This window comes from Corylus avellana, chromosome 3 (assembly GCF_965113065.1).
Source record: "Corylus avellana chromosome 3, dhCorAvel1.hap1.2, whole genome shotgun sequence".
NCBI lineage: Eukaryota > Viridiplantae > Streptophyta > Magnoliopsida > Fagales > Betulaceae > Corylus > Corylus avellana.
The window spans coordinates 24,967,281-24,980,444 of NC_142492.1; the positions used below are offsets into that span (position 1 = coordinate 24,967,281).

The 13,164-nt window shown below is 38.1% G+C and overlaps 1 protein-coding gene and 1 pseudogene across 1 annotated transcript; one reads left to right on the plus strand and one right to left on the minus strand.

Moving 5' to 3' along the window:
* The first annotated feature begins 2,661 nt into the window (after nucleotides 1-2,661).
* LOC148586989 (uncharacterized) lies at nucleotides 2,662-4,233 on the plus strand (annotated as a pseudogene).
* Nucleotides 4,234-5,902: 1,669 nt separating this feature from the next.
* Nucleotides 5,903-11,054, minus strand: LOC132175653 (uncharacterized). The gene is made up of 3 exons (XM_088514818.1): nucleotides 10,458-11,054; nucleotides 10,332-10,364; nucleotides 5,903-6,471 (listed from the first exon to the last, which is right to left on the minus strand). The coding sequence occupies exons 1-3, from the start codon at nucleotides 11,032-11,034 to the stop codon at nucleotides 5,903-5,905; spliced, it is 1,179 nt and encodes a 392-aa protein (XP_088370944.1). The 5' UTR covers nucleotides 11,035-11,054.
* Between the last annotated feature and the right edge of the window lie 2,110 nt (nucleotides 11,055-13,164).

Here is a 13,164-nt window from a genome sequence, read left to right on the forward strand (position 1 = left end):
TAATGTTGAAAGCTAGAGATAACATTAACTCAAGACCCAACTAGCTATATCAAGACCATGATTTTACGTACACTAGCAATAAAAAAAAAAAGACCATGATTTTACGTACACTAGCAACCAAAGCCAATACAAACAAATCCAAGGTTATAACAGCCAGCCATCGACGATATAATTAATGTTGAAAGCTAGAGATAACATTAACTCAAGACCCAACTAGCTCCGGCACGGATTTCACTACAAAAATTTTACTCTCTAGCAATCAAATTATCAGTGATAGCCTAAAATTCGTCGTGACGACTTTTTGTGGTCGTCATTGATGTGTCGTCGCAAATAACAATGCTAGAATTTTTTCTCCCACGTGGGAAGTTATTAGCGACGGCAAATTCTTATTAGCGATGACATTGTCGTCATGATTCGAAATGTATCAACCACGACACTTAAGTCATATATTTGGAACCATGGCATTTCAATTTGTTTATGTTTTACATTTAGGTTAATGTCGGTGTTGAGAGTGGGGGAAAAGGCATAGAAGTTGCTGTGTTGACTCGGAATGGAGTCGAACATCTTGCCAAAGCTGAGATTGTTGCTGTTCTTGCTGGAATTGAAGCTGAGATTAATCCTAAACTTAATTCCTGCTAAGATTAATCCTAGTGTTGTTGAAATTGAGGATAATACAATACAAAAAAAATAGCACAATTCAGCAAGTCCTTCAAAGAATTCTTTCTAATATAACTCGGGATTGATTGGAAAAATTAGGAGCCTACAAACAAACTCTCCAAATCCAAAAAAAAAAAAAGAAGAAGAAGAAGAAAAGCTTATGTCAATTTTATCCATCTCTGTTTCACACAAGATCGTCTCCGGCAATATTAGGCACTGCTGCAACTTCCAAGGGATTCCGGCAAACGGGGCAGTTAAGATTGCGCTCCAGCCAAGCATCAATGCACGGCACATGGAACTCGTGGTTGCAGCGAGGAAACACACGGCACCATTCCCCGTCCTTGAAATCTCCCAAGCAAATTGCACACAGACTACCACCGCTGCCATTTATCGTTATTCCGGTGCTTTTGTCGGCAATTTTTATCTCAACAGGCGGCATAAGTTGTTCTATTTGATGCTCTTGATTTCCGGCTCGACGGTAGCCGCCACTAATTTTGAAAGTACCCAGTTCAAAAGCCAGATTATTAACAATACAGAGACAGAAACTGCAACAATTTCTACACAGAATGGCAAGCTATTTTCATGGCCAAGAGTAGTGGGGGCAGGAATTGGAGGATTCATTGTATTATTCTTGGAAATTACTACCGACGACTTTGTGGGTTCTTGTCTCTTGTCTTAAAATTATGTTGGAAGACAAATCTGTGCAGTGTATTCCTTCTGAACCTGGATTTCCTTGTCAGCCCAGGAAGTCGGTACGTGGGTGTTCTTGGCTCTCCAGGGACCAACTCCCAACAGTCTAGGATGTTTTAATTTGGGTGCGAATTAATTATTTGATATATATATATATATATATATATATTTTAATTTCTTTAGGTTTTCTCAAAATCATTCCCTCCGGCCGTCAGCTGTTTTGTCTGAATAAACAAAACGGATCGGGTCCGATTTGTTCGATGTACTCCTGGACCCATTTCGGGACTTGGGACCGGGGCAGTGGACGGACACTTTTAGGGATAGGTTTTGACAACATCTAGAGATTAATTAGCATATTGAATCTTTGAGAAATCCATGTGTTTTTTTTTTTTTGGAAAGGAAATCCATGTGTTGAAGCATCTTTCAAAATTAATATGTATTTATATATTTGGTTTGTGGTTGGAGAATGTTTTAAATAGAAGGTATTAAAAAACTTTGAAAGATACTTAACAAAAAAAAAAAAAAAAAAACCAACCTTTGAAAGAATGACTAGAATCAGTTCTTGTGATTTTAAAAGTCAAGTCATCTTTAGAAAGATTTTTAAAATTTAATAATGATTATATAAAATTCAATGATGATTTTAAAAGTTAAATTACATTTGAGAGAAGACGAAGTCATTACTCGATAGAATTTTTATAAATTGAGTTAAGGAAGTTCATTCAGCCCGATTTAGACAAAGACTGTCTAAAAAAGAAAAAGTCAAGTTGGCACCGAAAATTCCAAACTCAGACTAATTAAGGTATTGTTTTAAAATAAGCAATACTTGTGTGTATGCGCTTATACTTTAGAATGGTACAAAACACGAGTCGCGAGTGTGCATGTTTAAGACATAATTAATGATTGATTCAATCTCTCTAATCAAAAAAACCTTTTGTAGTCACGATGGAAAACGCAACCAAACAAAAGAGATTTTTCGGTTTTTCTTATACTTAAGGGGCATATCATTTCCTGTTTTCTGCTTCTCATGTTCAAAGTTTCTAAACTACATCTTTGGCATTATCGTAGTTTGCTGGAAAAGGCTTTGTTTGTGTCAAAGCACCAACTATGCAAATTTCTTGTTTATGTCGAACCCTATATATCCTGATGATTCCCTAAAGACAAGCAGGCACCAACTATTTAAGGACTAAAAAGGCCCTCTATCACTTCTCTTTTCCTTTCTCCATTGAGCAAATAAACTAGGTTAGCAAAATGGTTGCTCCGTTTGGACCTGGCATGTATATTCATCAGCAGTCGTATAGGCGTTTCATAAAGAAGAAGAAGTCGTTGGCAGAGGATCTCCGATTGCGAGAGTCACCATCATCGGCAAACTATGTGAAGAATGTGGTGGTAGTGATGGACGGGATGGAAGAGTTCACGACTAAGCCTCTGGAATGGACCCTCAACAATCTTGTTGCGCCTGGTTCGGTCGTCACTCTCGTTGGTGTCATGCCATGGCTTAACATTCCACGTACGTAACTCCATGCATCTTCCCTCTATCTAAATTCCTGTTTATGCTAAATAATTTATTTTTAAGGATAATGCTATTTAATAAATTAGACTGTTATATAACTGTCATATAACTAAGATGACGTACCAATAAAAATAAATTCTTTTCTTTTTTTAGTAAGTGCAAATTGATCATGAATAGCTAATTTTCGCTGCCACATTATTAAGTTGTACGGCATAACATTAATTTTTTAATTTATTTTTTTCTTCATAACATATAACTAATCTACTTGGGATTTTGGTAGTCTCTTCCAAGACATGCCTTGATGTTTGGATGTTGCAATTCGAAGACTTACCTCGTGCAAATGTGGAAAATGAGTTGCGGAGTGATGCCAAGTATTTAAGGCTTTCAAGCAGTCGCAGAACTTTGCCGAAAATATGGGGTACATTCAATTCTTTAATTATGTTTATTGGTCATTAACCAAAGTCAATACAACTAGAAAGCTACCTCTAGATTACATTATCAGACAGATCCCAAGTCATAATTACCAGCAGCCAGCAGCCATCTTTTAAGGATAGAATAATGTTGAAAGCTAGAGAGAACATTAACTTGATGAGTATTAATACTAGAAACCACACATTTATCCTATTACAATAGCTGATTCAAACGCTGATTGCCTCTGCTATGTAAATAATGATGAAATAATTAAAAGTGTGATTTTTATCATTACTTAAACCCGAGGCCTGATCCGCCCGCCCTATGACAGTTTTATAAATTGTTGTTGTTAGTATAATTAATACTACTTTTTTACATTTTAAAGATTAGTACTTCATGAATTGAATTTGGTACTCAATTTTATAGTATTTAATCTATGCAACATGTCATGTAGGCTGTCCCGCAAAAAAAGGTTGTAATGGGTTATCCCTCACGACTTTTGGTGGTTGAGCAAATCACGAGCCTTCATGCGACATGGGTGGTGTTCGATAGGTAGGCTTAATTGGGTGTGTGTGTACATTAATTGGGTGTATGCGTGCTAGGCTTCCTCAATTTCTGAAGCTCATTAGGAGTTGATTGCTTTGCGCTGCATGCATGGTTACTGCAGGCATCACAGAAAGAATAGAGAATTTTATGCCAACACCATTCCATGTAATATGGTGATGATGAACGAAGAGGGAGGGGCTGACATGATTAGAGGCCACCATATGATTGATAACGGAGAGAGCACTCCAGGAGAATTTTCACCAGCCTCATCAGAACCCACTCCAAAAGTTATTGTCTCTATGGAGTAGAAAGGAATTCTTGAGAAACAAGCTCAGAAGAAAATTGAGAGAAACTTTTGTGCTTGCATGCCAATGTTTTCACAGGGACAGAATGATAAACGGCCGCTTATCATTCTATAATTCCTTGTACAATGAGACCATAAACCTTTAAAATAAAACATTTTACTCGCATGGCTTTGGCTATTGTACGTTGATTTTTTAAATTTCGGATGGTTTCCTTTTAAAAAACAGCCGTTTCCATTCACAAGATCATAAATTTAACAGAATTCTAAATTTTTTTTTTTAAAAAAAATGTTGAAAATAAGCAAGTGGACCAAATAATAATAAAACATCTTCTTTCATATTTAGTACGTACACCAAAAGCATGGTTTATGACTTACGTACCCTTCACCTTTATGATGGGGGATGAAATGCAACCTAGTATAACAATGATCATGAGACATGAGACAATATGGGAATTTCTGTTAAATGTCACATAATCTCTCCAGTCAATTGGGTTATCCTTAATATTAAGTCATGAGGTCACTTTATGTCATGTACAGATCACATGAAGACCTACTTTTATGCCACGATGAGAAAAATAATTGATCTTTGTGATGGTGACGGGTTGATGGCAAAGGCGGAGGACAAACACAACAAATGTTCTCTTCCATTCTCACACAAACCTGCACCACATGCAAACGGTTTGACTCTGGTGGACGGTAAGGATTTTGGTCTTAGTAGCATTTTCATCGGGTTTAAGGTTTAAATTTCTTTTAGTGCAAATGATTGAATTCCTTGGGGCCACGCCCGCTAACGAAGTTGGAGTCTCATCTGACTCGTGTGGAGGGAATGCTTTACACGGGTCTAGGGTTTACCGTCAATAATTATTATTTTTTTTAAAAAAAAATAAATAAAAAACCTGCACCATAACAAACAAGCCATTCCTTGGCCAATCATCCTGCTCGGTCGTTTAGCCAAACTACACAAATTCTTACCGGTTAAATTCATATACATGATTTCAACTCTTGAGGTGCGCGCAACAGTGCCACTTTGACGGCTCTTAGAACATGCCTTACAATATGCGATTTCGAATATCATAAAAGGTGTTGGCTTCCCTCAATGAACACCAATTAATTTTTAAATGAAATCGTTAAAGGCCCGATTCAATATCATCGTCCAAAAGGGGTAAAAAGTAAAGCCACTGCATTATATTTGTTTTATAGGCAGTACCCCTTTTTATTATCTCTTGTTAATTGGGTAAATAATTCACACGACTAAAACTGTAATATGCATCTTGTTTTACCACGAACTTACGAGGTGCATGGTCCGACTTTTTTAAGGTTGATTTGGCTAAAACTTATTACGTACGTGATTTCTGATTAAGTACCCCATTATATCATTTCATGTACGTAACGATCATTTCGTGAGTTAGGATGAGAGTCAACCTTTTAGGATGCATGGCACGATCGATCTCAGGCCTAGGTTGTTTGATTGTTGTTTCTTTCTTTCTTTCTTCTTCTTCTTCTCTCTCTCTCTCTCTCTCTCTCTCTACAAGGTTATCATAGAATTCTGATTATTAATTAATTTAAATTGCATAAACCACAGTTAAATAACAAGAACAAGAGCAATTGATATCAATTATACACTGCAACTTTTTGAAGTACACTCATCTTACGTGCATATTAAAGTATTTAATTATATAATTTATTATAAGCTACTTCCTACCCAAATTAACCTTATTTTTGAATAGCAAGGGTGAGAAGTAACAAGTTTCCTTTTAAGGCAATGTGATGGTGCAATTGAATTTTCAAGGAGAATAGCCACCATGGCCACCACCTTCACCACTACCGCTGCCTCCTCCATATCCTGCCCCATGTTCACCTCCAGCACCATAGCCGCCACCACCACCAGAACCACCTCCACCCCCACCACCATAGCCTCCAGCACCGATACCTCCGCCAGATCCCCCACCACTTCCATATCCACCTCCATGTGCTCCACTAGCATCGTATCCTGTTCCACCACCGCCACCGCCACCGCCACCACCACCACCACCTCCAACGCCAGGACCATGTTCTCCTCCAGCACCATAGCCGCCACCGTGGCCTCCTCCTTCACCACCTCCATAACCAGCACCATGGTCTCCTCCTGCACCATATCCACCACCACCACCTTTTCCTCCTCCACCACCAGCACCATATCCTGCCCCATGTTCTCCACCACCTCCATATCCAGCACCACCTCCTTCACCACCTCCGTAACCAATACCATGCTCTCCCCCTGCACCATACCCAACACCACCGCCACCACCTTTTCCTCCACCACCACCATATCCTGCCCCATGTTCTCCGCCAGCTCCATATCCAGCACCACCTCCTTCACCACTACCAGATCCGTATCCAGCGCCTCCTGTGCCATAACTAGCTCCACCACCACCACCACCACCACTTCCATATCCTCCACCATGTCCACCAGCAGCTCCATAGCCCACTCCACCACCTTCTCCACTACCACCACCACTTCCATAGCCAACAACACCGTGGTCCCCTACAGCTCCATATCCAGAGCCACCACCTGCACCTCCTCCACCACCATAACCTCCACCAACATTACCACCATACCCAACACCAACCTCATGCCCAATTCCAGGACTGTGGCCAGCTCCTTCAAGAGTGAGGAGGGCTCTAGTTGCAGAACAAATGCCTAAACCCAGTAACACAAAGGCAAAAACACTAAGAACTTTGTGATTAGCCATGGGAATATGTTTCGATCCCACACCGTATTTTCAAATACAAGGGAGAGTTGCTATATATAGCAATAGGTCCAAAGCGCATCTACTGACAGGGAGTAGTTGAAGCACATGGTAGAGAAGATAGCCATCCACACAATGTGGCCCAAGATACACACACAAAAAGATCAAATTCAGTCAGAACTCCTTACGCTTTAATTCACTAGTGTGTTTATGCTGTCCTCCATATCTAACTAAACTTAGAAAGCCATTTTTAGTGCCTGAGTTTGAAAAAACCTAACCTTTCTTTATCCTTCACCTCTCAATGGGTGCTTACGATAGCTGACTCAATAATATTCCTTCCACAGTACTCGTTAATGTTTGTTGTAAAGTAAACCTAACTAATGAATTCAATATCTAAAAAAACAACGCATGCAGGGAACTTCCAACGTTAAATTTCTAATAAAACCTAATTAACGAGGTTCCAAAGCCGCGTTTATTGCACAGAGAATGATTGATCGAAGCATGCACATGCAAGAGAGAAGGTGGGCAGTACTGTCCACACAATGTTGCCCAATATTGGATTACATAGACACTATACACACTATAATTCTAGTATCCTCACTCTAGTGGTGTGATTATGCTGTCCTCCACCTATCACGTTACAATTGCCCATTAGAAACAGAAATGTTCCTGATCATTTACCTCTCAATTAATGGGTGTAAACTGCTGACTTAATACGACCTCGTTTTCTTTGGTCCATTTGGTTTAGTGGTTTTAAAATGTATGGTTTCAAAAATAGCGAATTACTAAAATGTAATTTTTAAAAATGCAATTAACGGTATGGTAAAATCATGATTTGACCTTCAAAGTTATGGTTTGACCTTTAAAAACGCACCTCTCCCTTCCAATTTGAAAATGTGAATTTTTTTCACGTTTTCAAATTAACTAGCATTTTTTTTCAAATGCATTTCTCAAATCGTTATTTTATGATCACTTCGCTAATGTGTACCATTGCATTGTTTTACTTGTCAGGCTTAGAATTAAGAGAAATGCTTCCTTGCATAATTGCGCCCATCTTGTGTATACTTCTTGGCATGCTCCATCCTTCCTCAATTAAAAAGGTAAAATATATATATATATATATATATATATATATATATATATATATAATGGATGGAGTACGCTAATTAAGTAGAGATAGAAGCCAGAATCAAAAAAGCATTTCTCTAAAATCAATTCCCTCGTTGGGTTTCGGTTGTCCTTTGCTAATAGGTGGTTGGCAAGCACTTTTTTTTTTAATTAAGAAAGATTTGAATTAAAACGTCAAATAAATACCAAAACAATGATAAAGAGTGGAATGTAGCACCTATAATTTAAGGAAGACAAGCAATGAAGGATAAGAGTGTACTATGTAGTAGATTTCTATTCAACTGTCATACAATTAAATTTCAAGGGGTTGACTCAAGCGGTATGGGCCTTGGTTGCAAAGCTGGAGTCTTACCTAATTCAGGTGGAGGGGGCACTCTGCACGGGTCCAGGGTTTGCTTGACAGGGGAGACACGAAATAGCTCTGCCTTGGAAGGATTTTCCGTCATAAAAAAATAATAATTGTCATATAACTGAATGATTTGGCAGTAAAAATCAGTATTTTGATCAATACTTGTAGAAAAAAAATTCAAGTGTTGATCCAATGGCTAATTTTTATCATCACGTTATTGAGTTAGATTGTAATTATTCTACTAATAAATTGTTTGTAATTACATTTTAAAAAAAAAATTGCGATTTGAAAATGCAAAAAATCTACATTTTCTAATCGCAAGTAAGGAGGTATTTTTTTTTTTATAAATCGTATAATTTTAAAGACTAAACTGCGATTTTAAAGGTCAAATCATAATTTTGCCAAACATTTAACTGTATTATTAAAAACCACGTTTTCAAATCGTTATTTTTAAATCGCGATTTTTGAAATCGCAAACTCAAACAGACCTTAATATATTATCTTTATACATTAATTTAATCGGCTAATCAGACTCCGTCCTAGAAAGAGGAACTAGGGCTAGAATACTATTCAATTGAAGTTGGATTAGAGAGTGTTAAAGTATATTTGAATTACCCTAAAGTTAAAGATTTGATGAAGGGGCCGGTTTAGATTTGAGCATTTTTACAAGGCAGCACCGTTAGTAGTGGTGAGGAATTCCATGTTGCAGTCATGAATATATAGGAGGAATGAAGTACATTAATCTTCAAGACTTGCACCATTAGGAATATAATAGCTAGAGAGTTGTCACACTCATTGAAAGTGATGGCAAAAGGGTTTTACAGTTTGTTACGCTTTGAATATCTCGATTATCCCTCTTGCATGCACTGCGAAAGCGTCTCACTGAGGGAGATCTAGACGAGACATTTCGTGGCCAACCAATATGGGGGATACTGATGGCTATGGGGGTTACTGATAGCGAGGGCTCAATCCTCACATATATTCCCTTCTACAAAATTCTTACTTCTCACTGCTCCTATATATGCTAAAGCCTAAAGCCCCCGTGTCTTGAATATGATTTTTAAAGTCATTTAATTAAACTCCTTTAAGAGCGTTTATTATTGGACCTGAATAATTTTTATAAGATCTTGGCACAAATCAAGTCATTTGTATTCTCTAATAAAAAATAGACATGTCAGTTTATAAAGCCATTGTCCATGCATTTCCTCCGTGGAGAGCCTCCAAACGCCACCGACGGAGTACACTGTAGGAAAGTGTAAGGGGATGTTTCGTTTCTTGTTGTATGGACAAAAATATATATAAATAAAACAAAACAAAAAAATGGAAGAATTTTTGTATACGTACACAAATTTATCCATGTATTTAAACCCTATTAATATATGGATTCGAATACACTAGGGCTAAGATATTATTCTTTATTCATAAAATAAGTGGTTAGTTTTCTGAAAACTAATATACAAAGAAAATTTATGAAAGAAAAATACACTTTCTAATAAAATTATATATAATACCTCCACCACCGCACTAGTTTCTTGATAATATTATTATCTTCGTAACCATCATAAGATAAAAACCCTTTCCATATATATTTTAGTGTGGAATTGAAGTGCACGTACATCATCACCCTCGAATTAAGGTCCATTCCTCATATCCCATTAGGGTAATGATTAGCATGCACGTAATTAATTAACTTGATTTGGCACGAGTGCACGTACAGTCATTTTCTTATAATTTGGATTAATCAAGTTTTGAGATTTTTCATCACTTGAATATTGCACCAATTCCATAACCAAAAGACAGAAAAAAAGAAGACTGCATATTCATGATTAGAATTAGATACAGCCTTTGAGTGCATCTCTCTGGCATTCATACAATACTTAGATCTTATAGGCATCCTCTTATCAATACTAATCTTATTTTTCGCTCATATTAGAGAACGTAAGAAGACACATTAATTCGTTTTAGCAAATTATGTAGTGACAAGGAATTTTTAAGGGATGTAGCCACCATGTCCACCACCCCCTCCACTCCCACTACCTGCTCCATATCCACCATTTGCACCCCCTGCACCACCACCGCCACCGCCACCAGAGCCGCCGCCGCCACCACCAACATGAGCAGCAGCAGCTCCACCACCATAGCCTCCACCAGCTCCTTCACCACTACCATACCCACCTCCATGTGCTCCTCCTGCACCAGCACCACCACCGCCACCACCACCGCTCCCACCACCGCCTCCTCCACCAGCACCATGGTCTCCCCCGGCACCATAGCCGCTACCAGCACCGCTTCCTGCTCCGCTTCCATAACCAGCACCTCCTGCACCACCAGCACCACCACCGCCACCGCCACCGCTTCCTCCACCGCCTCCACCACCGTGTGCTCCACCAGCACCATATCCAGCACCACCTCCTTCTCCACTGCCACTTCCATATCCAGCACCACCATATCCAGCAGCTCCTCCTCCACCTCCACCTCCACTACCACCACCGCCGCCACCACCAATTCCGCCTGCAGCCCCATATCCTGCACCACCACCTTCTCCACCACCAGCACCACCTCCGTAGCCAGCAACACCTTGTTCTCCTACAGCACCATAGCCGACATGGACATTTCCACCATCAAGGGTGAGGAGGGCTCTAGTCGCAGAACAAATAACTAAACCCAATGACACAAAGAAAAGAACACTAAGAACTTTGTGACTAGCCATGGGATCAAAATGCAGCTAGAAGTCCCACAAAGATGATTTACAATGCTTGGGAGGGAGGGTATATATAGGAACGGGAAGGGGGTCCAAAAGAGCATCTATAGTAGAAAAGGTATTTTGGGAGTCCCACAAGGTGGTCCAACACAAGTATACACTCACACTTGCAGCTCCGCCACTAGTGTGCTTCTGCTGTCTCCCACATTTACGCAAAACGTACATATATAGCCACTTTGTTAATTGGACAGAGTTTCTATACACCTAATTTTCCTTATACCAATTTGAGTGTTTGTTGGATTTCCAACTCATTATATCCTTTTCACACCATGCATTGGCCAGTTTGATGATTTTTCACTTTTTCTTCTTCATTATTTTTGTGGCTTAAGCTAACAACAATATGGCTACTTGGCAATAGTATAGTCAATTAATCTGAACAAACCTGCCAGGGGCAGAACCAACAAATTTCTGTGTAAAGGGTTCAAACTTTCCTAAATAAATAAGCACTTAAATGCATAATCTTTTCATGTATGTGTGCACATGTGTTTATATAAAATAAAAACAAAAAAAACTCTTAAATTTAATTTCTTACTATGAGCGTGTTTGAGATTGAGTTTGAAAAATAAAGTTTTTAAGTCAAGAAGCATTTTTTGATAAAAGCTTTATTTTTAAACTTTTGTCAAAAGTACGTTTTGGTTATTTTTAGGCTTTTTTAAACCCTTAAAAGAGCTTTCAATTTTCTTTTACCAAACAAGTATCATTTTTTAAAAAAAAAACAAACAAAAAAAACAAACTTTTAGAGTGTTAAACACACTTTTAAGCCCCTCAAATACACACTCAAACAGGCTGTAAGTCATAAGTCATAAATGTATACAAAAGTATAAATGTATATAGAAGTTACATGCTATAAGTCATATAGTGAGTGATATGACATAAATAGAAATCTGTCATATGGGGTTAGAAACTACATATTTGACGGGGTAAGAGTATCAAAAGTACTATTTTTCTGAGCATTTTAAAAAAGTTTGAGGCTGCCAAAGACTCCCCAATAGGCAGGTCCTAAGTCCACGTTCGCCGGCGTTCACAACGTCAAGAGCTAGCAAGTGTCGGTTTTTGAGCCAGCCGTGTGTGTGTATATATATATTGATTAATTAATCATGTTTATGCGATCTTTTGATGATACAAATTAAGTGTATATATCTCTAATTGTGACTCATACATGACTGCTCCTGTCATATGAATAAAATAAGCAATGTATATCTGATTAAATGAGTAGTAGGAGGAGATTTTCCAAGAGCATATATCTCTTCTTCTTATTGAACTCGAATCTTCTTGTAGTGGTGATGATCAGATAAGTTAATATATGTACGTACATAATGATTAGCTAGCCACTAATCCCTTAGCAATTATCAGCACTAATCCCTTAGCTAGCCATATTACACATGGCGAATATTAATACGTTTTGTATTAATTATTCTGTTGGTCGCGTTGCTTTAAACATGAAGCTACCCAAAATCACTACTTTGGGTAGGATTAATTTAAAATACATATATATTGTTTCACGCCTTCTTATATATATATATATTGTTTCACTTGTAGGATTAATTAAAACGGCACGTCTCATATGCATTCAATGTCAATGCATTTCCCCTTGCTGTTTACAACGACAACATGTAAGTGATCAACAGGGGTTGATAAAGACAACATTCTAATTAAGTTAGATGTGGTGTTTCTGATTTCCTGGCCGGAGTAGTTTCTGAAGCCATTCAATCATCCATAATTGCAGTTTGAAATAGGAAAGATGTGATAATCAAAGTCAATATACATTTTTGCAACCCTGCAATGTGGGCATTTTACTATAGGCCGGCCTCCACTTTAGATGCTCATTAGTGTTTTGAATATTCGTTGCCGTCCACCCAAGTGCTGAATTGTTGTTGTACTTTTTTATTATTATTATACTCACCTCTTACACTTATTATCCAAAATAGGGAAAAAAAGGAGGAGGAATGAGAATAACGAAACCTTGATGCAAGAGAATCAGTGGTTAAGTTGTAAGATACAGAATTAATGAACCAAAAAGATTCTTATAAGAATCGGGCATAAGATTTGAGGATTTTTTTTTCGAGTAATATTGTTTTG